General features: G+C 41.4%; 1 protein-coding gene and 1 long non-coding RNA gene across 11 annotated transcripts in view; one reads left to right on the top strand and one right to left on the bottom strand.

Annotated features, from left to right (window-relative positions):
* Nucleotides 1-24,105, bottom strand: part of LOC311443253 (dipeptidase 2-like) — a 46,131-nt gene that overhangs the window by 5,179 nt on the left and 16,847 nt on the right. The window contains exons 1-8 of one of the 10 annotated variants that reach the window (XM_084533308.1): nt 9,442-9,695; nt 4,227-4,607; nt 3,915-4,024; nt 3,788-3,846; nt 2,127-2,271; nt 1,243-1,369; nt 605-734; nt 146-287 (exon numbers count right to left, since the gene is read on the bottom strand). In XM_084533308.1, the coding sequence (XP_084389434.1) occupies nt 146-287; nt 605-734; nt 1,243-1,369; nt 2,127-2,260 (533 nt within the window). In that variant the 5' untranslated portion in view covers nt 2,261-2,271; nt 3,788-3,846; nt 3,915-4,024; nt 4,227-4,607; nt 9,442-9,695. Of the gene's footprint in view, nt 1-145; nt 288-604; nt 735-1,242; nt 1,370-2,126; nt 2,272-3,787; nt 4,124-4,226; nt 4,608-9,441; nt 9,696-24,105 lie in introns of those variants that run through there. The other 9 variants (XM_084533306.1, XM_084533305.1, XM_084533307.1 and 6 more) reach the window with 9 other exon arrangements.
* Nucleotides 2,190-15,262, top strand: LOC311443258. The gene is made up of 2 exons (XR_014697155.1): nt 2,190-2,318; nt 14,814-15,262. It is a non-coding gene; the product is annotated as an uncharacterized lncRNA (long non-coding RNA).

The raw sequence follows: 24,105 nt of genomic DNA, 5'->3' as shown, positions 1-24,105 counted from the left end.
GTGATTTACCCCCCAAACCTGTCACTGTTGACTTGGTTTGGAATGAGTACAGCACAGGTGAACTGTCTGAATCCATACTTTCCTCATCTTGGAATTGCCACCGCTTTGTATTATATGGTCACATAAACACAGGCACATCAGTTACCAAGGTGTATTGCAGGAATGTGTTAAGGTCATGTAACGAACGCCCAGGTCATAATACATCCTCAGTGTCGCCAAACTGCTGTCAATGGAGTGACCGCCTTCGATTCCAATCAAACATGCAATCTTCTTACTGTCAGAGATACCTGGAAACATGAAAGTACGATAACTCCAAAACAATTTCATGACAGATAAGAAGCCTGCACCACTGAGCAACAACAGTTATTGCAAACTGCAAGCAGTACTACTGACATTTTTGTAAGATGGGAGGTGTGTTTATACGGCAAATTATCTCATGGCTGCAGCGGGCCATGACTGTGCACAGTCAGATATTGTAGTTCAGTAGAAAAACTGAAGTTACTCTTTAAACCAGGATACTGTTTGCTTGCTTCCAGTTTTCTCTCTTTTGCATATACCTCCAGAAACCCCAGTAAAAATATTCTGTTACAAGAAAGTGTATCACCTTGGGAAGTCGTCACAAGTTCAAGCTCTTCATAGCTGTTACACATCCTCTTGACAACATCAATTTGCTCTAACGTCAGACGCACAGCATCCTTATTCTGAGCGCTGCAAAGAACATACACTGACCAAAACTGAAAGAGACATTGACAAGTAAACTAGATAACTTCTGTTCCAACATGGAAGCTGCAATTTGCTAATAGTGAAGTTTCTGAGTACTACCAAAATAATTTCCTACAGTTTACAAGGGAGTTGCCACTGCAGTTTCCCCCCCCCCCCCCCAAAGGAAGCATTATGCTCTTGCCTTAAATCATCTACTCCAGACATGATTAAGGCCTCTTGACACATTCAACTATTCTAGGCAGAAGTGCAGGCAGGAAAGCAGATGTATGTTTACTTTAATTCATTTATCACAAAACAACAACTGCTGTTTTGGTTAAGGGTACCTGGCTTATAAAACACAAATATTTGCAACACAAATGTCCTGGAAAAGTGTCTGTGGCTTTTCCGTTTCATTTTGTTTTTTATCTTTCAATAGCAAAAGCCAAAACCAAGGCCACTAATACTTCTGTGATTGGGAAGGGAGTGAGGCAAGTGTAAAATTGTGTTCTCAGACAGTCTTATTGCCATGACAGTACGTACCTGAGCTCCCACATAACCAGCCTCAAGTTTTGCAAGGTTTGTATGGGTCTTGTTGATCTCTCTTAAGTTGACCTTGCTGAGTCTATTTTGGTAAAATATTCTCAGCCGTAGTACAAAGTCGTTGTGGCTAGAAGAGAAAACAAGTAAGGCTTGTGATAGAAATATGCTGTTACCTTCTAATACAAATGTCATTTCTTTAACTCTTCTTAGTCTCTCAGACAATTAACTGCCAATAATCTTTGCTGTAACATATACTTAAATGTCTCCTTCCTTTCACAAAAGATCTTTTTTTTTCTTAAAGCTCTGTCTAATCAGGACAGCAAGAATCCCTTTTGCTTTTCCCACTTTTATAGCTGTTGTGATTCTATATCTATTTTTCTCCCTATTATTTCTGAAGGAATAGAAGAACTAAGATCATCCACCATGCTCCTTAGAAGCAAATACTCACGGTAGAACAATCAGTGCTGCCTGTGTTAGAAATAGTCAGTGTTTCTCCTCCCAGGTCAAAACACATTCACCACAGGCAGCATTCCTTCAAGTTGCAAGGGTAACCTTTCAAAGCATGGTGTCTGGCTTCTAGCTCTGAAACAAGTCATGGCTGCCAAAGATGCCATTAAATTAAGGAAAGGACACCATGAAAAGGGAAACAATAATTAAGTGGTGAAACCTGACCAGAAAATCACAAAGGCATTTAGAGTAACCTAGTCCTACAGTATGTACCCAGTGAACTGAAATTCCTTCTCGCTGACAAATCTGTACAACGGTAACTAACTGCTATGTGCTAGGCACAGTCTGCTGTTTCTACTCATCCAAACACACTGTGGCATTTCCTCTTCACTTATCAAGATTCACTGAGAGGGTTTAATCAAACATATTTTATATACCCATCGATTAAACGCGTATCTTGCATCAGCTTGATAGCTTGCTCTCTCATTGATTTCTCGTAGGTGAATGGCACAGAATCGGAGAGGAACATCAGCCATAGCAACAACTTTGTTGGATTTCTCTTCATTTCCATTTTCAAGTTTGCTAAAGCAAAGAGATACCACAATTATTTGCTGAACATGATGAAACAGGTAAGTTTCCAGTCTGCAGACATTGTGGATTTAGTAATATAAGCAGAGGCAAAATGCCCTCTTTTCTGGTAAGGCTGGGGTGAGTTTGTAGGAAGAAAGACCAATGAACAGAAGGGAAGGCAGCCATGGGAAGTGTAAGACTGCTACCTTTTCTGAAAGATTTGAAGACCTCTGGCTAGTGTGGTTTTGCACCTATAACTCCATAAACACTGCTGCTGCCACCAACTGACTGCTGAAGGGAACCATCTTATTCAGAACTAGCAGGGTGAGGGTGCACCTCCCAAAACGCTGCAACAAGATTGTTTTCTCCATTGGAACAGCTTTAATTTGTTTGTTCCCATTACTGGGGAAACCTCAGGCTGAAATGAACACTGATACATTTTTTGAGAAATTCCAAAAATCTTCTCCTTTCTGAGTAAACTCTTCATTGTTAAAACACAGAGTATGTGCCAGAGAAAGCTATGGAAACCCTACACATTTTTCATATTTTAACAAGTACAGAATGTGCCAAATTTCAGAGTCACTTTATTTTAATGAGATCATAGGTATGACAACTTCAAGAGTAATCAATGTACCCCCTGTTCTTTTTTAAATATAGCACTCAAGCACTTATACAACAGCCTTCTATGTGTTGGACAAAAAGTATTTTACAAACAGGTTAGAATTACCTTCTGTTCTGTGTAAAGTAGTGTAAGATGTGCTAGGAGGTGAAAGTACCTTTGCAGGGAAGAGAGTTGTTTTTCCCCACATTCAGAGTTACTGGCAACATTACCTATGAAGTTGAGAAGCAGTCACCTCCTTTGCTTATTTGAGTGACATCCTAATCTAGAGACACTTGCCCTATTAATTCTTTCAAGTCAAAGGAGTTCAGCAAGTGGGCATTGTTCAGCTCCTATTGTACAGCCAGTACTCAAGTTTTTCCAAAGGACAACAGAAGAAAAATAAAGTTGACTTTCCATTCATTGTCCACTATAAGTCAGTGAAGTTCATGTTTATAAACCTTCTGGCAGCAGAGAAGTGTTTTTGTTCTTACTGATTATGAAGGTTGTTTTGTGAATTTCTTGTTCCCAGAGGTAAAAACAAATAGCAAATATCCAAGATATGATGAAATTACAAGGCAAAAGAGATTTTGAAATCAGTGCACTAAGAAACAGTAGAGTGAAAAAAACATGTTCTTGAGATTCTTATGTTTCCAGGCTATACATTACACTGTTTTCCTGTCACCTGCAATACACAGAGTGTAAATCAAAGAAAAGTTTAACTGGATTATTTACCCTGCCTATGTCTGAGAGAATGTAAATATGCTATAAAAGGAATTTTGATTTAATAAGCCAGTATAAGTTTAATTAAGTTGCATAATTAAAAAGTTTTAAAATGACAAGTCATTCATTTTGCACATATTTTCTCTCTAAATCAGCATTATGTAAAAAATTCAAAAATAAAAGTAAGATTAAGAAATGATCTCTCACCTTGGGTTCAGCAAGGTGTAAACTGCTATTCTAAAAAGTCCTGTAATTGAGGAAAATTCCTGAGGTTCCTCTTTGGAGAAACTGGCTCAGGACTTTTCTGTTCCACAGGATTTGGGAAGGTACTCACATGTGGGACCATCTGTCAGGAAGTGGTACTTCAGAACAGCGGGAGCATAAAAACTTAGGCAAAAGGCAGTGTAGAAGGGGAAGCTGGTTTAGAATCAATGCTGAAGTTGTCTAGGAAAGAAGCACTAGGACAGCTGAATAAACACAGTAGCATGTATGTAGGCAGAAGTGAAGATCCAGTATAAACATGACACAGGGTGAGCTGTATTCCTAAGGTTAAAAATAATAATAATAATAATAATAATAAAGTAATACCACCCACCCAGTGTTTTTCCTGAGAAACCCATTACATAAGGATTGGCCCAGGCAGTACCTGTGATGTAAAGAGATCTGTCTAACTCTGCACAGAGAAGAATGCTGTAGAAACTGATTCATCCCTTTGAGGATGCTTAGCAGTCTTCATTCATCAACAAACATAGCAGAAGCATGATTGACTCCATCAAGTGTCTTCTCACGTACAAAACTTAAGAGGTTTTGGCTAGGCCCTTAGGACAATGTAGAAATCAATTTACATCATAGTCTGCGCATCTGGATTTTATCATGGTAATGGTTTCCTTCAGGCCAAAGTACTTCCCCTAGCATCAGGATGAGGAGCAGACCTCTCAAGACTGGGATGATCCTTTCGGGCTTCCCCTTGACAGAGCACAGCTGACTCCTATGCAACACTTTGGTTTGTCCAGGATTCATACCATACCTGATGGAAGAAGCTTTTTTTTCCTCTTATGCCTGCAGAATAACCAAGGGAAGTGTTCCTCCCACACTAACTGAGTAAAAGGGAGCTTTTCCACTTTTATTCATTGCCACAGGTTAATGCTTGTATACAGGGAAAAAATATTGGAAAAGTAATTTTCTATCTTGTGTGTGTGTAACACAGCCTTTACAAGACAAGTATTTGAATTGCCATTGGTAACAACTAAGCCGTGTCAGTTCTGAACAAGTTGACCTCTGTTTTTACTTTTACTAGAGGAAATTGAATATTTATGTATTTGGCCAAAAAATGAGGCACTGCAAAGATACGTGGTCTTACACATTACATCTAGCAACAGGGAAATCCTTGTCCAGATTATGAGCCCTGCTGTGCTACTAGGACCCGCTGTTTGGTTTCTTTCTCTCATTTATTTTCAATAAAATCCATTTACTGAAGAAGGCAGTTTCCAAAAATAAAAGATAAACATGACCACAATGAAGTCTTAGATGCCTTTAAAACTGCAGTGGTTCTCTTAAGTTGACTTACAATTAAGCTGGTGCAGGAAGCTGGAAGGTGCCATGCAGTGGGGAGGTAAGGTAAAACAGGCCCTACAGCCTCCCTGCTCCTTTCCCTGACCAGGCTTCTCTCTCTGAGCCCTGGGGCAGGTAAAGCAAGTATCATTAGTTCCCTTGGGACAAACCCAGAGGCAGCCTCCTGATGCTGCCCCAGGGACTGAAATAGGGCCGTATGTCTCTCCAGTTGTGAGTTCAGCACCGCAGCTGAATCTCCCCCAGACCAGGGTCAGTCCCGGAGAAATACGTGTACCACTGCAAGGGACAACGAGCACAGAGGAAATTTTCTGCTGACTTTCAGCTCCACTGCAGCTACTCAAAATATCACAGGCTTGCAACACACAGACACAAACGCTGGGGAACAGATAAGGAGGGTGGTGCAAAATGCAGCGTTATCTGTTCCTCCACATTACACTTCAGAGCTAAAATGCCTCAAGATCCCCATCTGCTTTTGCACCTCCCATTAAAAGCATAACTGCTTTCCATCCCCACTATTCTTCTACACGCAGGGTAGGCACAGCAATTTGGGGGCACCAAGCTTAGAAAAGCCACCAGCACAAAGTCCAGAAGAAACTAAACAATGGTCCCAAAAGAGCTGGACTGAGCACAGAGTCTTTGCAGATGCTCGCTACAGAAATGAAGCTTTGCTACTTCCCTGTATTTTGCTTTTACAATTGCTTTATGTTCTCCAAGCTCTTTACAATCATCTAGGAAGTTACTATCAATAAAGCACGAGTGCTGAGAAAGCAGACTTTGCAGTGAGTGTTCCCACGTCAGGGAGGACATCCCGTAACAGCGGGATGGCCAGATCTGCCTTATAAGGCTGGGACGAGGAGGGGGGGGGTTGCTCTTTTAAAATAGATGTATTTCAATGGTAAGTTTCACAGTAAAAAAGGAAAGCTTTACTGCATGCCTCTGTCATTTACCATCTTCGGAAATTACAGGCAAGCGCTGCCTGGCCTCTCTTCTCCTTTTCAGCAGCAGGACAGACCTCAGTGCAGGGCATTTAGTAAACAGCTGCTATTTAAGTGCAGCAAATCTCAGTTAGGAATGGCGTTCCTTTCACCCATTTGATGATTTTCCATCTTAATCTTTATTAAAACATTTAATGACAGCCTTGACATTGATACCAGAGTTCATTACATTATTATGCCCGATCAAGTGTAAGAAGTGCCATAAAACAGGGCTCACAGCTCAAGGTAGTAACAGCCTAGAGATGAAGAAGGCTCATGCCCTGCACGGCCCAGTTACGCTGGGAGCTCATGTAGATAATACCAGGGTAGCTCTGAATTAACTACCTCAAATCATGGTAGCAGCTTCATTGCAGACAGCACAAACACCAAAAGATGACTGGGACCCTTGGTGAAAACTTCCTTGCTGATTTCCAGCAAAAGCTTGGATTTTCCCTGTCTCTGAAATAATAATTAAACATGATTAGCCATATGTAAATAGTGAGCATGCTTCTGGAAGAACACATGCATCAGACTGTGCAGTATGTTTTTTACAAAGGGTAGGGATCACTTTGAAATTCCTCTTGTCATCGAGTCAGTCTTTCAAATCTTTCCATATTTTTTCTTAAAAGTCCTTCCACTGTCAGCAGCTCAGAGCCACATCAGGTTTAGCTGTTCATCTGCTCAGAAACCTCCTCAGTGCTGTCCCAGTGCAATGTTTACAATTTATGATTTCCACATGCTGTTCCTTTCCTCTTTGTGGAGGTACAATGAAACGCCCCCAAGCACTGAGAGAACAGGGTGTTGTTTCACTTACTGCTCAAAAAAAGGGGAATAAATACTGTAATGGTTTGAATGCATGTCAGGTTCCCTAGGGAAGAGGAAGCAACAAGCAGGATAATACGTCCCAGACTTTCTGGGAAAGAGGAACCCCGTAGAGTAATTACAGTACTTATCAAGTTGTGCTTAGCTTTCAGCCTTGAACATGAATGCATCCTTGGACATTTCACATGCTACGCAGGTGAACTGCAGGTTTTTCAGAAGCAACATAACCTCAGTGTGCAAGACTTTTTTGCCCCTGAAGTACAGGAGATTGGTTGCTTTCTATGATATAACTTCCTAAACGCATAACAAGCCAGAACAGCCTCCCAACTACTTCTATAGCACTGTATCACAGCGCACATTATCAGGCAAACCTTGCTTTGGTTGAAGAGTGCTGACTGACCTCAGAGGAAGGATCAGCTGGAAGTGTTTCACCAAGAGAGTAGCCTGGTGACAGCTTCTCTGTTAACAGTCTCCCCTTGGTCGGATCCAACAGTGCTGCTTTCGTAGAATGCAAAGCAGAACCCTCACATGTACTCGAGCAAACAGCTCCTCCAGGGTTTCCCTCTGCAGCCACATTCCTAACTGTACACACTATAGCAGGCTCCAAAGCTACAGACAGCAGGCTGCAGCTGAAAGGGATGGTTTGCCTCACAGTCATCCCCTCTGGGCCCTCTGCCTCATGCTCCTGCCCCTTGGTTAACCAGCATCTCTGCCCCTGTGCTTCTCCATGCCAGGAGCAGTGTGAGCCAAGTCCCCTCCAGACTTCACTGCTGACAGAATCACTCTTTTTGGCAGGGTTTTGTCAAGATCTAAAATATTCCTAATATTTTTAAAATGTTTGGATCCAGCATTCAAAAAATAATGCTACAAAGTAGTGAGAGACATAAAGGCCAGGAGGATGAGCATTAATGAGATTTAAAAACTGATTTTGACCATAATGGATGTAAATGCTGGGGAAATACTGCTCTTGCAGAAGGTAATGACCTTGCTTCAGCACAAGAAAGCCTATCTGAATACTTGCGTTGCTGTGGAGTTTATCCTCACCACTGGCTAAGCAGCGCACTCGATTATGAACCTGCAGCAGAGATGATGATGGACAGTTTTTCAAAGGAGAGTGTTCTCAAACACACCACAAGTTGTTTTGTTGGGTTTTTGTTTTGTTTTGTTTTTTGTTCTGCCCACATTTTTGAAGCCTAAGAGAGAGCACACTTCTGTTATCTTCTGATGGTGACACATAAAGGAAAGATTTGGAGGAACAGCAATTACTGAAAACACAACTGTTGCTGAAATCCTTCTTAAATGGGTATGCAATCTTTGAGAAGCTTTGCTTCCACACAATAGCAGAAATATATACACAGTGTAAGATCCAAAAAGCTCTGGTGAAACAGCACTTCTGCAGAACTGAAAAGGACAGAGAGCAGTTCGAAGTGGCTTCTTTTCTGCTTTGTGACAACCACAAACGTTGCCCTCAAATGTAAAAAGCATAAATGTAGACTTGGTTACCACAGAAAAAAAAATCTTTCTCTCTCTTATCTAGAAAATGCTATATTTGATCTTAAGAGCTAAGTGTGTAAGATGCTAAACAATAAAATGTCAAAAAATTGGCCGAGCATCAGAGTTCTGGCAAGCTGGCATTACAAAGGCCATTTAGCTTTTGAAGGCGACTTTCAGCTTCAGTTTCCACAAATCAAAATACAGCTCCTATGTGCAACCGCTTTCTCTAGAACTCCACGAGTTCCTGACAAAATGACTCATAAGGGAACACTAAGGTTTTATGGTTTATTACAACTCTGTGGCATAGTCCAATATAACTGCTATTCCAGAAATTCACGTAATTTGTTGCTTCAAAATCCTTAATGGGAATGTAGCAAGCCTTTTTCACACAATAACGCTGTTCTGATGCTACATAAATCTGTTACATGCTAAATGTTGATCCAAATATTTACTCTTTTTTCCATCAATATATGTCCATAGTGATTTTCAGGAAGATTTTTAAGCAGAAAACGTAATTGTATGTTCTTCAAGCTGTTCAACTAACAGCAATTATTTATACATTACCAAATCTCCATTCTGTGTATTTATACAAAAATAATATTATTGGTAGCTATGAAAACTTCCTACTTAACATTGATCTGAAGTCACTGTGCCCCAAGAACATAGAATAAAAGTACCTTCTAGGTTTCATCCTGTTACAACCTATGCAAAATATTCTTTACACTTTGACAATAAGACTTATTTGCCTTTGAAACTATTTAGGTAAATAAGACACTCGCTTGTATCATCATTCAGTAACCTGTTCTTGAAAACTGAAGCAAGCAGTAGACAGAATTAAGAACATGGCATACTAGGCACCTCTATTTAAATGGCATTTAACATAAAGTACAAAAACCATACAGCTTTTTTCTATGCTGTCTGAGCAGAGTTGAGAAATGGAAGTAAACACGAGATTTATACTTTTTCTTGTTTATCTAAAGGCTCCTTGGAGCAGGTTACCTTCTTAGGGAAATGCAGCAGAGACGAAATCCACATACCACTGCAACAGTTAAAGCTTGGCACCAGCTCCTCCTGGCATCAGGACAGCAGCCAAGGAATGTCCTCTATTGCTGTAGCTCACACATCTCAGGCTTCACACTCAACAGGCGTTCGGAGATTGCCCCTCGCACAGGAATAAAGTCAGTGAGAGAACTTCCAGCTCAGCTACCGCCCACCCCTCAACCCGCAAGCCTTGTGCTGTGCATGTTCAAAATCCAGCGTCTCCTCCCTCTTGTGGCAGACTTTTGTGCAGTCCATCCTGCATCTGCTCACTAACAAATGATGTGTTTAACACTGCTCTGTTTATGTGGGTTTAGAAACAGGTACCCCTCATCGCAGAATAATTTCGGTTGCAGGGGATTTCTGGAGGGATGTCATCTAGTCCAGCCTCCTGATTCCAACTAAGCTAAATTCAAAGTCAGATCAGGATGCTCAGACCCTTGTCCCATCAAGGTTTTGATGTCTTCAAGGAAAAAGATTGTACAACCTTTCCAGGCCTTAAATCCACTGGAATCTCCCTTTCTGCACCTCGTGATGGTTGCATCTCTGCCTCTTGCTGACCCACACTGAGAAGAGTCTCCTAAGAGCTGAATTTGCAGGAGAACCAGGTACAGGTATGCACCATACCACTGACCGAATTTAGCCACACTGACCACATCTAGCCCTTGTTACCATACCTGCCAGGTTTTACGCAGAACTTACATCACCACTCTGTGATATTTGTAAAAGCCAAAATGCTCACAAGTTACAGGCGACCTTTTCAAATACACTTATCTTTCTGAACCTACAGGGGCCTTCTGTTCCCTTTCTGGGAGCTGACAATTTGGATATAGACAAAGAAATATGTGCAAAAACATGATTCTGGAGTTTTGCAGGAAATAAACTTTGCTTATCATCATTTTAATTTTACTTCATGCTTTGAAAAACACAAATTTAATTTTACTTCACTTTAAATTTAATTTTACTTCATGCTTTGAAAAAAGCAGAAGGCCTTCATGCTTTTGGTCACGATTCCACTTGCAGAGAAGAAAACAAGCCTCCCAAACAAAACACTCACAGGGCTGTTGCACAAGGCACATCTTAACAGGAATATGCATCTTTCCTCAATCCACTGGCTCTCAGTATAGGAAAATTTAAACAGAGACCCTTACATCACTTGAAATTCTGCTGCACATTGATAATTTGACGAACTTCACATACAAACATTTATCATCAACTCAAGTGGACTGAAGCACACTACATGGAACAAATATTTTCTTTACGAAATAGTTGTTTCTTCATCTGAAGCCTAATCTAGGCCAGGTCCACTTTTATGCCTATGGCAGGAAACTGTCTCCCAAATTTAGTTTAGACTGGTAACTAACAGGCTCAGGTTAACTTCTCCACACACACTCTAGTTCTAGCTCAAGTTTCCTTGTTAATTCTCAGCCTTTCAAATTCCCATCTCCTACTTTCAAAGTAATTAATAACCATCACTGCTTGTATTTTGTCACCCTATTTTCCCAGTTTTCTCTCCTAGCAAAGCCAAGTTTCACCCCCAAACTGATTTCTACCTAAAACTATTTCCGCGTGCCTCTGGAAAATTAAGCTCACCAACTTCTTATTGAAGAACAACTTTTGCTGAGTGACTAAGCTCCTGCTCTGACTTTTAAGAGTTCAGCCCTGTAGGTTCTGAATGCAAACTGATTTTTAAAGCTGCTACAAGCCAACTTCTTTCTTTGGCTCACAGTCAGCTTTCTTCTGTAATTTCATTTCAATAGCCCTGGATGAGCCTTAGCGGCTGTTTGTGTTTAATAATTCTTATAACATGGCATTTGGGAGGTATGCCTTTCCTGCAGAGTCCATCTGGCAGGACTGTTCTCTTAATAAATATCCTGTGAGCTTTCTTTATTGTCCAGAATGTAGTTACACAGCTGTCCCTGATAATAGCTATCGCTATGTTTATATCATGTTATATTCATCTCAGACGTATTTTGGAGCAAGCTGAGAAGCTATAAACTAACTGCAGCACTTACGTTTGTACCAGCTGCTGTCAGAACACAAAGGGAGAACATTATGTGGGGGAACTATTTTTCACAGTAGAAAGGCCTGGTGCAGGCACAGAGCAGCTTCACTGATTTCAGTGCTCACAAGTCCAAAGTGTTTTCGCTGCCAGCACAGATTAACTACCACTACCACTGCTCAGAAGGTAAGGATTTGCAAATGCAGACACCTATTGTGGCAGCAGCCATTTTTAAGGGAGATGTGGTTTCTCTAAAACCCTTGGACTCTGCCAGCTCATGGAACATCTTCCCTACATACCAGCTGTCCCAACTAGCATTTGGCATGGATGTATTTCTGTGAATGAATCAGCTTTGAAACCTCACCACTGCAAAATGGCTAAGGCCATTTCCAGGCCAGGCTGGATGGGGCTTTGAGCACCCTGGTGGGATAGGGGGGTGTCCCTGCCCCTGGCAGGGGCTTGGAACTGGATGACCTTTGAGGTCCCTTCCAACCCAAACCACTCTATGATTTTATGATGACGAGCCCCACTGACATAGTACTATAGGTGCTGCTTACCACGTATCGGAACTTGGTGTCTGTCTTCCAAGTAAAGATTGCAATCTCAGAGGCTGTCCCTTTGGCCTCTCTTGTGCACAGCCATCACTATTTTACTTAGAAATCATTATAACATGTTAGGAAGAGGAAGTCCTAGGTATGGAAAATTTTCTTTGCATAAAAATAGCAACATTGGCAGTCTTAACTACTGCAATGAAATTCTGTTTCTTCTACTGATCTCAGGATTGTTTTCAGGTCCTAAAATGGAGTGAGTTCATACTCGGAGCGGGGGAGGTTCATTATCTGATTTAATCTATTTAATCAGCATAGTTGCAACATATTTCTCAGATAAAACCTAACAAGAAATATTAATCTAAGGTTTGGAATCAAATGGGTTGTGAGCCAAGTCTGTAAAAAGTGTATTTTTCCCCCATTTTGCTCTGTCTTGGTTTTGTGGTCGGTTGAAGCTGCTAGAGTTTCACGACCCTAGTTTGATCATCATCAGTGAAAACATCAAATGCTGGCATTTATTCTCAGGATCTGTACATGCGGAACCCCCGTAGTTGCCACTAATACCAAATACAAAAGAAACAGGAAGGAGTACAAAGATGAACATTTCTTACCACAGATACTGGTTTTATTTTCTCATGTTCTGAACAGGAAAAAAAGGCCTTGAGACGCACGCTAAGGTATCACAGAAGTTTGTTAGTCACTGAAGAGGAACCTACAGCTGTATGTTTCCTTCAGTTGGAAGTAAATAGTGCAATGAGGCCAGGTATGTTATAGGATGGACACAGATGTGCAATCACACTGACACCCATCAAAGACTTTCATCAACAACTTTTTATACAAATACCGAAGTTGTTGGAGGTTCTCTTGAATAAACACTGTACTTCAGCAGAATTTACAGTGTGTTGGAAAGAAAGATAGAGCAAGCAGCTGCAGGAAAACAAAACAAAACAAAACAAAAAAGCCATGAAACTTGTTTAATAAGTCATAGTCTACCCATATAAATTTTCCTTGTTTTAAAATACTACTCAGATTTGTAAAACATAATGTCCAAATGCTGAAGCAAAGCAACCAAAGCCTCTGGTCTCCCTGCTTTCTGTTTGTTTAGCTATACGTTTGTGCTACAAAGGTAATAATTACCCATTTTTCTTCTCTTGGTTGAAGAAAAGTGAATGTTCTTGCCACGAGGTGGCAGGAGCTTTCCAATTAGAGTCTAATCAAATCTGTGCTCTAGGGACAGATTGCTGGTTGTCAAGACTAAAGGCCGTTTCCATGAAAGTCTCAGAAGGCTTGTGGACAACAGTTGTTGTTTTCTCCTCATTCTGGGAACTATAACTAGAGAGGCATCCTGAAACACTTTAAAACAAAACAAAACAAAAAAGTACTTGGAAAAATTACTTTCAATTCTGGATTGATTCCGATATCAACACTCTTCCTGTTCAAAAGCAGAATCCTGAAAGTTCTATTATTGTCACTTCCCAGACCAATTTTCCACCAGGAACAAAGCCATCCACATCTATTTAAAGTAGCAGCTGCCCCTCCTGACATTTGGCACCCACAGCCATGTGGGGCAGCAAGCTCCACTGAGCACCGCGCTTCCAGCTTGGCACAGATTTCTGAGAGAAGCCAATCCTCCTGGTACCTATAAGAAAACCCAACATAGGGTGAGTCTACTTAGATTCATTTCTGCCACCTAATAGAGGGTGTTTTTTTGCTCTGAGTATCAAAGACTTAGTTTTGCATTTTTGGGGGGTGCCTAGAAGTCATCGTTGTTTTCTCTGATCTGCAAAAGATGTCAAGGTCACCCTTGATCCAAGCCAAAGACTTCCTTATTCCTTCCTTTCCTTCCTTGACTGGAAGCATATGTCCTGAAATACAGCAGCTACACTGTTCTTGGAGGTGTTTTCCCCCTGCAGTTCCTGCTGACACCTGTGCTGCTGTAATTCATAAAATGGTTTGGGTTGGAAGGGACCTTAAAGATCATCCAACTCCAACCCCCTGCGGTAAACAGGGATGCCACCCTCCAGATCAGGTTGGCCAAGGCCCCATCCAGCCTGGCCTTGAGCACCTCCAGGGTTGGGGCATCCACAGCTTCTCAGGGCAGCCTGTTCTAGTGCCTTACCACCCTTACAGTAAAGAATTTCCTCCTAATGTCTAGTCTGAATCTATCCTCTTTTAGTTTGAGACCATTCCCCCTTGTCCTATTGTTATCTACCCAAGTAATGAGTCCTGTCTTTTTTATAAGACCCCTTTAAGTATTGAAAGGCTGCAATGAGGTCTTCCTGGAGCCTTCTCTTTTTCAGGCTGAACAGCCCCAGCTCTCTCAGCCTTTCTTCATGGGAGAGGTCACAAGGGCAGAGCAGAGGGGCACAATCCCTTCCCATCCCTGCTTCCCACCCCTCTTGATGCAGCCCAGGACGCACTTGGCCTTCTGGGCTGCAAGCACACACTGCTGGCTCACGTCGAGCTTTTCATCCAGCAGAACCCCCAAGTCCTTCCCTGCAGGGCTGCCCTCAGTGAGTTCTTCCCCCATTCTGTGCTCATGTCTGGGATTGCCCCCACCCAGGTGCAGCACCTTGCACTTTGCCTTGTTGAACCTCATGAAGTATATAATAATTATATCTATATGATTCTGAAGTATAGACCTAGCCTAAAGCTTCCAGAGTTGCTAACTGACCTATATTCATGAAAGCAGCACTGAAAATTATATTTCTGTGCCTTGGCCCATGCAATAGTTATATTTTACTGGTACATACATATATATATTTACTTTTGCTTTCCTTCAGGATGATTCTGGGGAAATGGAAGATTATGCAGCTCAGGAAGGACACAAGTGTTTTGTCTGCTGGAGCAGCTCACATCATGCCATCAGCAGCAAGGAAGTTCCTGGATGTGACCTTCGTGTCAAAGTGTTCACTGCTGCTCACGACCGACTCCACAGAGTACTTCAAATCTATTGTCACATAACCACGGATGGACTGTGGTGGTAGAGAGCGTGGCACACCCTGTTTTTGTTTGGTTTTCTTTTTAAAAAAATATGGTAGAATAGTAAGATAAACATTCCAAGCATTCTGTTTTCCACTGACTAACAGTTTTCCTTTCATATCACTGTTTTTACGCTCGTATTGTTTGCTACTTTTTCAGCTAAATTTTATTATAAATTGTGCTCCCAAAACAGAACAAAATCCAAAAGATATTTCTCCATAAACATCACTAAAGTTGGATATAGTAAAAATTGTAGATTGTTATTTTATTAACAAGAAAAATTATATTTAGTTCCTGGCAAATTCCATTTTAAGTTAGAACTGGGACTATTGCCCTTCTCACTCCCCTTGTGTCCTTAACAGCTAGCCAGCTACCGTCAGCAAAACAATTCAGTTTTGGGAAACAGGCATTTCCACCAAAAAAAAATCATTGAGCAAAAGCTCCCAGCAAGCTTTAACTGCAAGCTTGTCAGCATACTCCAGGATATTGGAAGAGTCTAGGTGGTACTGATTTATTGATTTTAATTTTAGTGTTCTTTCCTCTGTTTAACACTTAACACTTTGTGTGTTTCATTAACTCAGTGCAAAAATCAATTCCATGGAGAAAGCCAAGCCAGTTATTCTGTAAGATGCTGGTGAGCATGACAGTAAATCAAGAAACTTGGTTCCCTTTTTTTTTTTTTTTTTTTTTTTTCCCCTGGGAGAGGCGGTGCTGGTTTTGTTTTGGTTTGGTTTTCTTCCATTTAAGCCCAATGTATTCAGACAGTCAAGATTTTCTAAAAATCTTTCCAATTTTAGTTCCCTGAAATTAGCATTCCCAATGAAAAAATAGCTTTTGTATTTATACACACATATACACACACAGAGACAAACTAATTATTTAGAGAAAAATTCTAACTAAGTGAATCCTCATCCACTCCTGCTGTCCACCCCACCCACACCAAACCACTTCAAGTCAGCTCCAGCTTGCTTCTTTGGAAGACAGCAAGAACACATCAGCTCAGACACCAGCCCTCCTGCCCTCCTCTTCCTCCCAGGAGGTCCCTCAAACTATCTCCCAATCTGTGGTCCCACGTGGGCACGGGACAAGCAAGAACTGCCCTCAAACAACCTGGGGGGCTTATCTACCAGAAAGAGCTCAAATAGTTGAGAGACATTACAGAAGTCTCACTTCCATCTCTTTTCTCTATGCTTTCTGAAGTGGCCCCAATCCAAAATGAGACATTTGGATTCTGCAGTAACATATCTACCGTGACACTTGCCTAAGCCTAAAAGTTGCAGGACAAAGGAGAAGAACAGTAAGCTAAATAGAAGCAGGGCCTAATACTGATTGTTATATATCACTGTACCACAACATAGCTACAAATACCGCAAATGTCTGTTTGATGGTAGGTTTCTACTGTGTGTACACTGAAATATATGACTGAAAATACCCACCTGTATTGGGTGCACTCACACGTGGTAGATACTTTTCTATATTACAAGTATTAGTACTAGTTGTGCCATTTTGTCAAACAACCTGGAAACTACATAAATTTCCTCATTCAGTCTCTATCGAAGGTTTTCAGAGAAATCATGATTAAATCAAATCTAAAAAAAAATCTAAAATTGGCTGCAAGTATTTGAAGTCAGCTGCTTTAGAATCTGACACGAAGCATAAATGCGCTCTTAAACATTTGTAGCTATGTGCAAAAAAAAAAAAAAAAGAAATCCTATATACAATGTGTGTGTATATATATATATATCCAAAATATTTTTAAGAAACTTGGGTGTCTTGTTAGATCAGAAAACTTGCCTTAGGGTGTCTTTGTTAGATCAGAAAACTTGCCAACTGAAGATCGACTGTTTCTGAAATACTTTATCACCCATACAACATATTGTGATACATAAGAGTAAGTTTCTTTAATTAAGGAGTTTGTCAGCAGTATGAATAAGGCTGTAGATAGAAAGCTGCCTTGGTTCTATTGGAAAGAGAGCTTTCTTGCAGCAATGAGATAAAATCACCATGGAAACGTTTTTGCTAAGATGACATTAAAACGCAGCACGGACACTTACATCTCTCCTTTTTAATAAGCTGCATTTTGTGATGTGGTCTGGAGTGACTGGGTAAAAGGTCTATTGGCATAGCAGGAGACCAGGACTTATTCAGGACAATTATTGCAGAATTTTGTCGTGCTCCAGAGCTGGCCAGTTGACTGCGTATCTTGTTACAGAAATGGGAGTACTGGGAGATGACCCAAGCAAGTTACCTTAACCAGCCAACTAGGTAAAACAAGTTAGTAGACACACACGACAAGCAGGTTTGTGAACTGGCCTTAGCCTAGGCTATGAACTTGGGAAGCTACTTGAAGGTATTCATAAAAAGAATCTACTTTTTAAATCAGGATGGACCAAGCTCATAAACTCCAGTGAAGTCATCTTAGCTTCTCACCTTTTGCCATCAAAACACCGGTAAGTCTGCTATTTAACAAGGGGAACATCGCTTCTCCCTGAGGTTGCTCTCCTTCTAGTTTCCACAACACCAGAACAGCTCCTCAGGCCTTGCACCGGGATTCGACTACACTTTGCATTGAGTCACACATGCATTTACAGACAGTTCACATATGAGGACCTGTATCAAGACATCTTTTTCTTCTGTGAGAGGCCAGAATGTGAGACATCATTCACGTCACTTTGACCACACTCAGTTGACAAAAGGGCTGTGTACAAAACCACAGGAACACACAGGAAGAAACATGTCTTGAATCTGATGACACAAGTGAAGACACGTTACTTATTCTCTACTGAATAAGCAAAAAGCATCGAGATGCATCCTGTTTTGAAGTTTAATATGGTTTTGACATCTGTTCTAGTTTAACATACATTTGCCAACACTGTAGGCCCCATAATCTCTTTTCATAGCTTTATTCCAACATGAGTTCTATTAGAGCCAAAATCATAATTCAATACTCAGTTGCTCTGTCGAAAACAAATAACAAGCTTAGTTAAACAAATCTACCTGCCCCATCAAAACTGCAGAAGGAAGGCTGCAAACAAAGCATGGACAGCTTAGCTTTTGACTGTTTAAATGCAGTCGTCTTATTTTAATTTAAACTCTAAGAGAGGCAGAAGTAACTTGTATTTGCGATCAGCAAAAGCTTTGATGTGTCCATCTGACCAGAAAGGAAAACATGAAACAGTCACGGGAAGGATTTGCCAAGGAGCACCTACATTGCTGGGTGTTAAACCAGACCTACCTTGTCATGCCCCTGATAGAGCCAGTTTAGGAGAGAGGGAACTCACTGGTTCTTACTCCAGATAACTGCTTCCAAAGGGGTTACCAAAGCGCCTAGAGCAAAATCAATGGCATCACATGCTTCAACTTACACAGAAGGCCAAACACTACAAGGAGAAAAGTCACTGTCTGAATTCTGATTTGTTGCAGTTTTCAAGCTGCCATTGCCTTAAGAGAGGAGCTGATGAAGCTTTGACTGTTCACTACGTACCAGCTAAAGTTGAAAAATGTTCACTGAACCACTAATTTCATTTCTAATCTAACTAAAAGTTTCAGTCAATAAATCAAAGATAGCCAAACAGTTCAACTGCATCTCACTCATCAGTCATTCAGCTTGGACGCGTCTGCCAACAGGGCTGAGTTAGATCTCATACTGAAAAGACTCTTCACAGAAGAATTAACTCAGAGTTCATGTCACAGGGGTATAGTCAATGTAGATAATCTCTAAATTAAATGTAAAAATGAGACCTTGGATTACTGGGTCATACACAGTGGGAGTTTGAAGATTTCAAACAGGTAAAGGTAAAACTGATTTTTGAGAAATTAATCATCATATTAGCTAGATCTCCTGCAATGGAGAGAAAAGGATGCTGATTATGTTATTCCCCAGCAGCTTTGAATTACATGATTGTCTGTATGGAACAACATGGAGCTTAAACAAAAACATGCTCACACAAATCTAATTACACAAGACTGAATCAGCTTAGACATATTACTATTATCACTCAACCTTCCCTGACATGAGCATATACTGCCCACTGAATCAAAAACCTCTATTATAGATCGGTGTAAGTTTTGCCTTTCTCCTGTTACTGAAGAACTTGAAGTAAGACACAGCATTAAACTATACAGCACAACTGAATAAACAAAACAAAACACGTTTTGAACACTGAACATTCAAGTCACAAAAGACAGGGAACAAAAGAAAATTATATTCTATGTTGGTTTTTTGTTTTCAAAAAACAAAGTGTCTGTCCAATGTACAACAGAGATTTAGAAAAAAATAGCAGATAATGTATGTAATCACAGCATATGCAGTGTGCAAGTGTTATTGAGACTCTTAAGACTTTTACCACAACGTGTATTTAATTTTCCCTCTTTAGCAAACCGTAGGCTCTAGCATTTAGACAGAAAGTTGTCTCCTTAGTCTACAACATGAAAAAACACCTCAAGAGATAAGAGAACTTGGCAAAGAGATTATTGTGAGTTGTTTTAATAACTATATGGCAGACTACTCAGAGGAAGATTGGACAAAATATTTCTGCTCCCTTTATCTGCATCAGGTTGAGTATGATCTGTTTATTACTATCATCATTTCCTATCTTGGAGACTGACTTTATAAGTCATTATAAAACAGCTCTTCAAGGACGAGAAAGGCAAAGCTCTGATTTGTTTTGAAGCTTTCTAAAGACACTGTCTTAAAGACAACTGTTTGAACACAGCCATGTATGTCTACAGTTTAGGTGACTGAATTTTGTACACGCTGTAATTATTTAGAAGGCTTTAGTTTTAACCTGTTCCATAAGTTTTTGATCAGCAACCTGTATTCAGTGACTGTGTCTAAGCAAGTTGGGCAGTCAGCAATGCAGATTACACATTCAGTCCTGCGAATCTCCTAAGGCGCCTCCTCAGAGTTTTTTAGAAATACTTCCTGTCCTAAGGAAAAGAGTTATCACCAGAAGATAATTTTTTCATCCTAATAACATGTTCAGATCAAGTTAAAACTCTTCAAAAGGGACCAAGTGATTTATATTCAGTACCTGTGACTCTACTTGTCTGTGTGCAGCAGAGTACCCTTTCAGTCAGCTGTCTGGCTGCATCCCTTCTGTGTGCGAGGGTTCTCTTTCATGCATACATTCAGGCTTGTGCCAACCAGGCAGCTATTTACCAAACTCCTGTCCAGCCCTCTAAGATAAAGTGAGAGAGAAAAGCTCTTTGTTACCTCTGAGGCTCCAGTTTAGCTCACGCACTTGTACATAGGGCATTAACAGTTTCAAAGGCCTCATAAAAGATGTTTCTATCTTCTCTTGTAATACAATTTTCATCATTTTCATTGTTTTCATTGTTGAGACACACAGGTTCAATTCCAATCTTCCACCTGTGAGACTTCAACCTTACCACTTGTTGTGGTTTAACCGAGCTGGCAGCTAAACACCACACAGCTGTTCGCTTACCCTCCCCCCTCCCTCTCTGGGATGGGGGAGAGAAATGGGAAGGTGAAGCCTGTGAGTTGAGATAAAGACAGTTTATTAAGACAGGAAAATAATAACAATAATGATGATAATAGTCCTACTAATAATAATGCATATGAAACAAGTGATGCACAATGCAATTGCTCGCCACCCGCTGACCGATGCCCAGCCTATCCCTGAGCAGCCGACCCCCCCCCACCCCAGCCAACCTCCCCTATATATTGTTCAGCATGACCCCATATGGTATGGAATACCCCTTTGGCCAGTTTGGGTCAGCTGTTCTGGGTCTGTCCCCTCCCAGCTCCTGCTGCACCCCCAGCCTGCCCGTTGGCAGGACAGAGTGAGAAGCTGAAACATCCTTGGCTTGGTGTAAGCACTGCTCTGCAACAATTAAAACATCGGGGTGTTATCAGCACTCTTCTCATCCTAAGCCAAAACACAGCACCCTACCAGCTACTAGGAGGAAAATTAACTCTGTCCTAACTGAAACCAGGGCACCACTCAGAAAAGGTGAAAGGATTCAATTAGTTAAATAGACTTTTTAACCATAGAACTCATGAGGCAGAGAAGTCACACTCCAGAAAGCCCTCTTCTCTCCACTGAGTGCCTTAGCTTGAACAGTCAGTTAATTTCTCTTCTAGTTCTGTGATGTTTGTACTCACGGCAGAACTTCAGCATAGCTCCCACATGAGCCCAACTACCCCATACAGCTTGGCCAATGGTCTGGTAAAAAAAGTAACTGTTCATCTAAGGGATGTAGGCTTCAGTTCCTTTATGAAAGGGATTATGCAGGGTCGGAAATGAATTGAATCTGGGCTCCCATTTCTTGAGCCAACATATACAGAGCAGGCAGCAGGACCTCCTGCCCCTCCTGGGGTTGTACTTCAGGAGATAAAGGGCACTGCACCTTCTCACCCCAGGGTACAGCCAGGTTTGGGACCACAAGTGGAGAGTGGGCTGTTGCAATCTCCAAGTGCAGACACTTCAGACCTACCATCGCTCGTTTCCTTGGAGCTGTGTTTATGTAGCGCATCAGCCTAAAGGGCTTTTTGGCCCCAGTTAGCCTTCTGAAGAGCACAGTACATAAAGACAGATGCTGAACTCAGGGCTACAGAGTGGACTTTTGGGGCTAGATGCCTGCTTGTTTTCCCTTAAATGGATCCGGGTCTGAGATGTAATCCACTTTCTCCAGAGAGAGAGAGAAGTGTGACAGTAAGACTGCTGACTGTGAGGCTTGAGTGGCCTCCTTCCACTCAAAAGTCAAGAGCCGTAGAGAGCTAATGCAGAGGTATCAAAAAGCTGAGCCATGATTATCAAAACAGTAAGTGATTTTTGCAACAAGCCTGGTATTCAGTATAATTAGGAGCTGAAGCACCCATTAGCAATCAGAAAATAGACAAATTGGTTTGTACCTAAACAGGCTAAAAATGTTACCATTTAAATATTAGCATCTGATGTTTTGTTCTCCTTCCCACCCCCCGCCCCCTACCCTTGTTTCCAGATCTGACTTCTCCCTCTATTCTCCTTGCTGTGGCTGTGCCAATCTATCCACAGAGATCCACTGCTGTCCTCCATCTACAACACCTCTGATGTCTGCTAACCAGGGACTCAGCACATGAGGCCAACACTTTCATTTATCCCAGCATCAACTCAGACAAATGGCAACAGCAACTGGCTTCCATTTGTCTTGATCTTCACAGAATCACAGAATTTCTAGGTTGGAAGAGACCTCAAGATCATCAAGTCCAACCTCTGACCTAACGCTAGCAGTCCCCACTAAACCATTTCCCTAAGCTCTACATCTAAACGTCTTTTGAAGACTTCCAGGGATGGTGACTCCACCACTTCCCTGGGCAGCCTGTTCCAATGCCTCACAACCCTTTCAGTGAAGAAGTTCTTCCTAACATCTAACCTAAAACTCCCCTGGCTCAACTTAAGCCCATTCCCCCTCGTCCTGTCACCAGGCACGTGGGAGAACAGGCCAACCCCCACCTCGCTACAGCCTCCCTTGAGGTACCTAAAAAGAGCGATAAGGTCGCCCCTGAGCCTCCTCTTCTCCAGGCTGAACAAGCCCAGCTCCCTCAGCCGCTCCTCGTAGGACTTGTTCTCCAGGCCCCTCACCAGCTTCGTCGCCCTTCTCTGCACCCGCTCAAGCACCTCCATGTCCTTCTTGTAGCGAGGGGCCCAAAACTGAACACAGTACTCGAGGTGCGGCCTCAAGTCATCACCTGATCTCGGTGATGTCTGCCAGATTTCTGTTTTTTCCTTACTCCTACAGAGAATATCCATTTTCCACTTAGTTGTGTTTAAACATTAGTTGTCTTTGTTCAGGAAGCAACACACTGTTTCTAAAGAACTGCAGAAGTTGTAGTTCACGTGGCTCAATCCACACTGAATTCTTTCTTCTGGATTTCAGGCGAATCACCTCAGATTTTACTATACCACGCACCATGTGGACACTGCCAACAAGTCAGATGTGACGGCTCCCATGCTATTTGTGCTTCTGCACTCAATAAAGTGACTTGATTTCCTCCACCCACCTGGACTAGAGGATTTGACTTATGGCAAGTCCTTTGTCTCAGCAGGGTCAGCGTCCAACCCACAGCATTTGGGCTGTGAGTTCTCAAGGACAGAGGATTTCTCACTGTCAGAAACAGACTATTTAAAGCAGGTAGGAAATGGCAGAAAGAGGGAATCAGAAGAAAGAGCCTTTACCTTTTCTGGAACTTTCAAATGTCACAGTAAACACAGTTCCAGGATAAGGTTTTGACAAAGCCTGTAAATTACCACTGAAAATCGTTTCCTCCCAAGTAAGACCAGACAGGAATACTCCCATAGCAGCCAGCTTCTGAAGTCAAATTTGCAGCATCTCAGTTCCCAGCTGAAAGCAAGCTGAGTTTTTGCACCTAATTTACTGGATGTCTAATCCAGCATGTCAGTAACACGTTCCACCCAGAATATTCACCCTCCTTCCCAATCCCCTGGTCACAACACTCTCACTGAAATACACAAATTCTAGCAGGCTAGGGTGGTTTGGTTGGTTGATTTTGATTTTTAATTTTAATTGTATTCTGAAGATAGAAAAGCTAGGAACATCCATTCTGCAAGAATTCAAGAGATCTTTGAAAAAAAATGCATTCAGATCTAAAGAACCCTAAAATCCCTCCCTACTCACCAGCAGAACTGTGCTTTCTTCTGCCTATTTTCTGTGTAGTGTACCATGCAAGCTTTCAGATCTGCAAAGCTGTGTTTGTTCTGCAGGTGACAGACACGCAGTTCTCAAATTCCTGCATGCATTGTCTCAAATCCCCTGCAGGAGAAACCACTCCTGTTGTAGTCATTTATTATTCTGCTCAAATCCAATATAAGGAGAAAAAAAAAAAAAAAAAAAAAAAAAAAAAAAAAAAAAAGCACACTCATTTACTGTGATTGCTGTGGGTTCTTCTTAAATAATACTTTCTGGCATGACTGTCCACTTAAAAACAAACAAACAAGAAACCACAGATCTAAAATACAGAGATAACTATTGAACCAACCTCCAATAGCTTTCTTTGAAAAGTTTTATGAAGTTACATGAATAGTAATTACAGAAGGGACATTACTAGCAACATATCAACAAAAGGAAAAG

This window comes from Aythya ferina (assembly GCF_964211825.1).
Source record: "Aythya ferina genome assembly, chromosome: 12".
In the NCBI taxonomy this organism is placed as follows: domain Eukaryota; kingdom Metazoa; phylum Chordata; class Aves; order Anseriformes; family Anatidae; genus Aythya; species Aythya ferina.
This window is presented reverse-complemented; position numbering and strand designations above follow the sequence as displayed.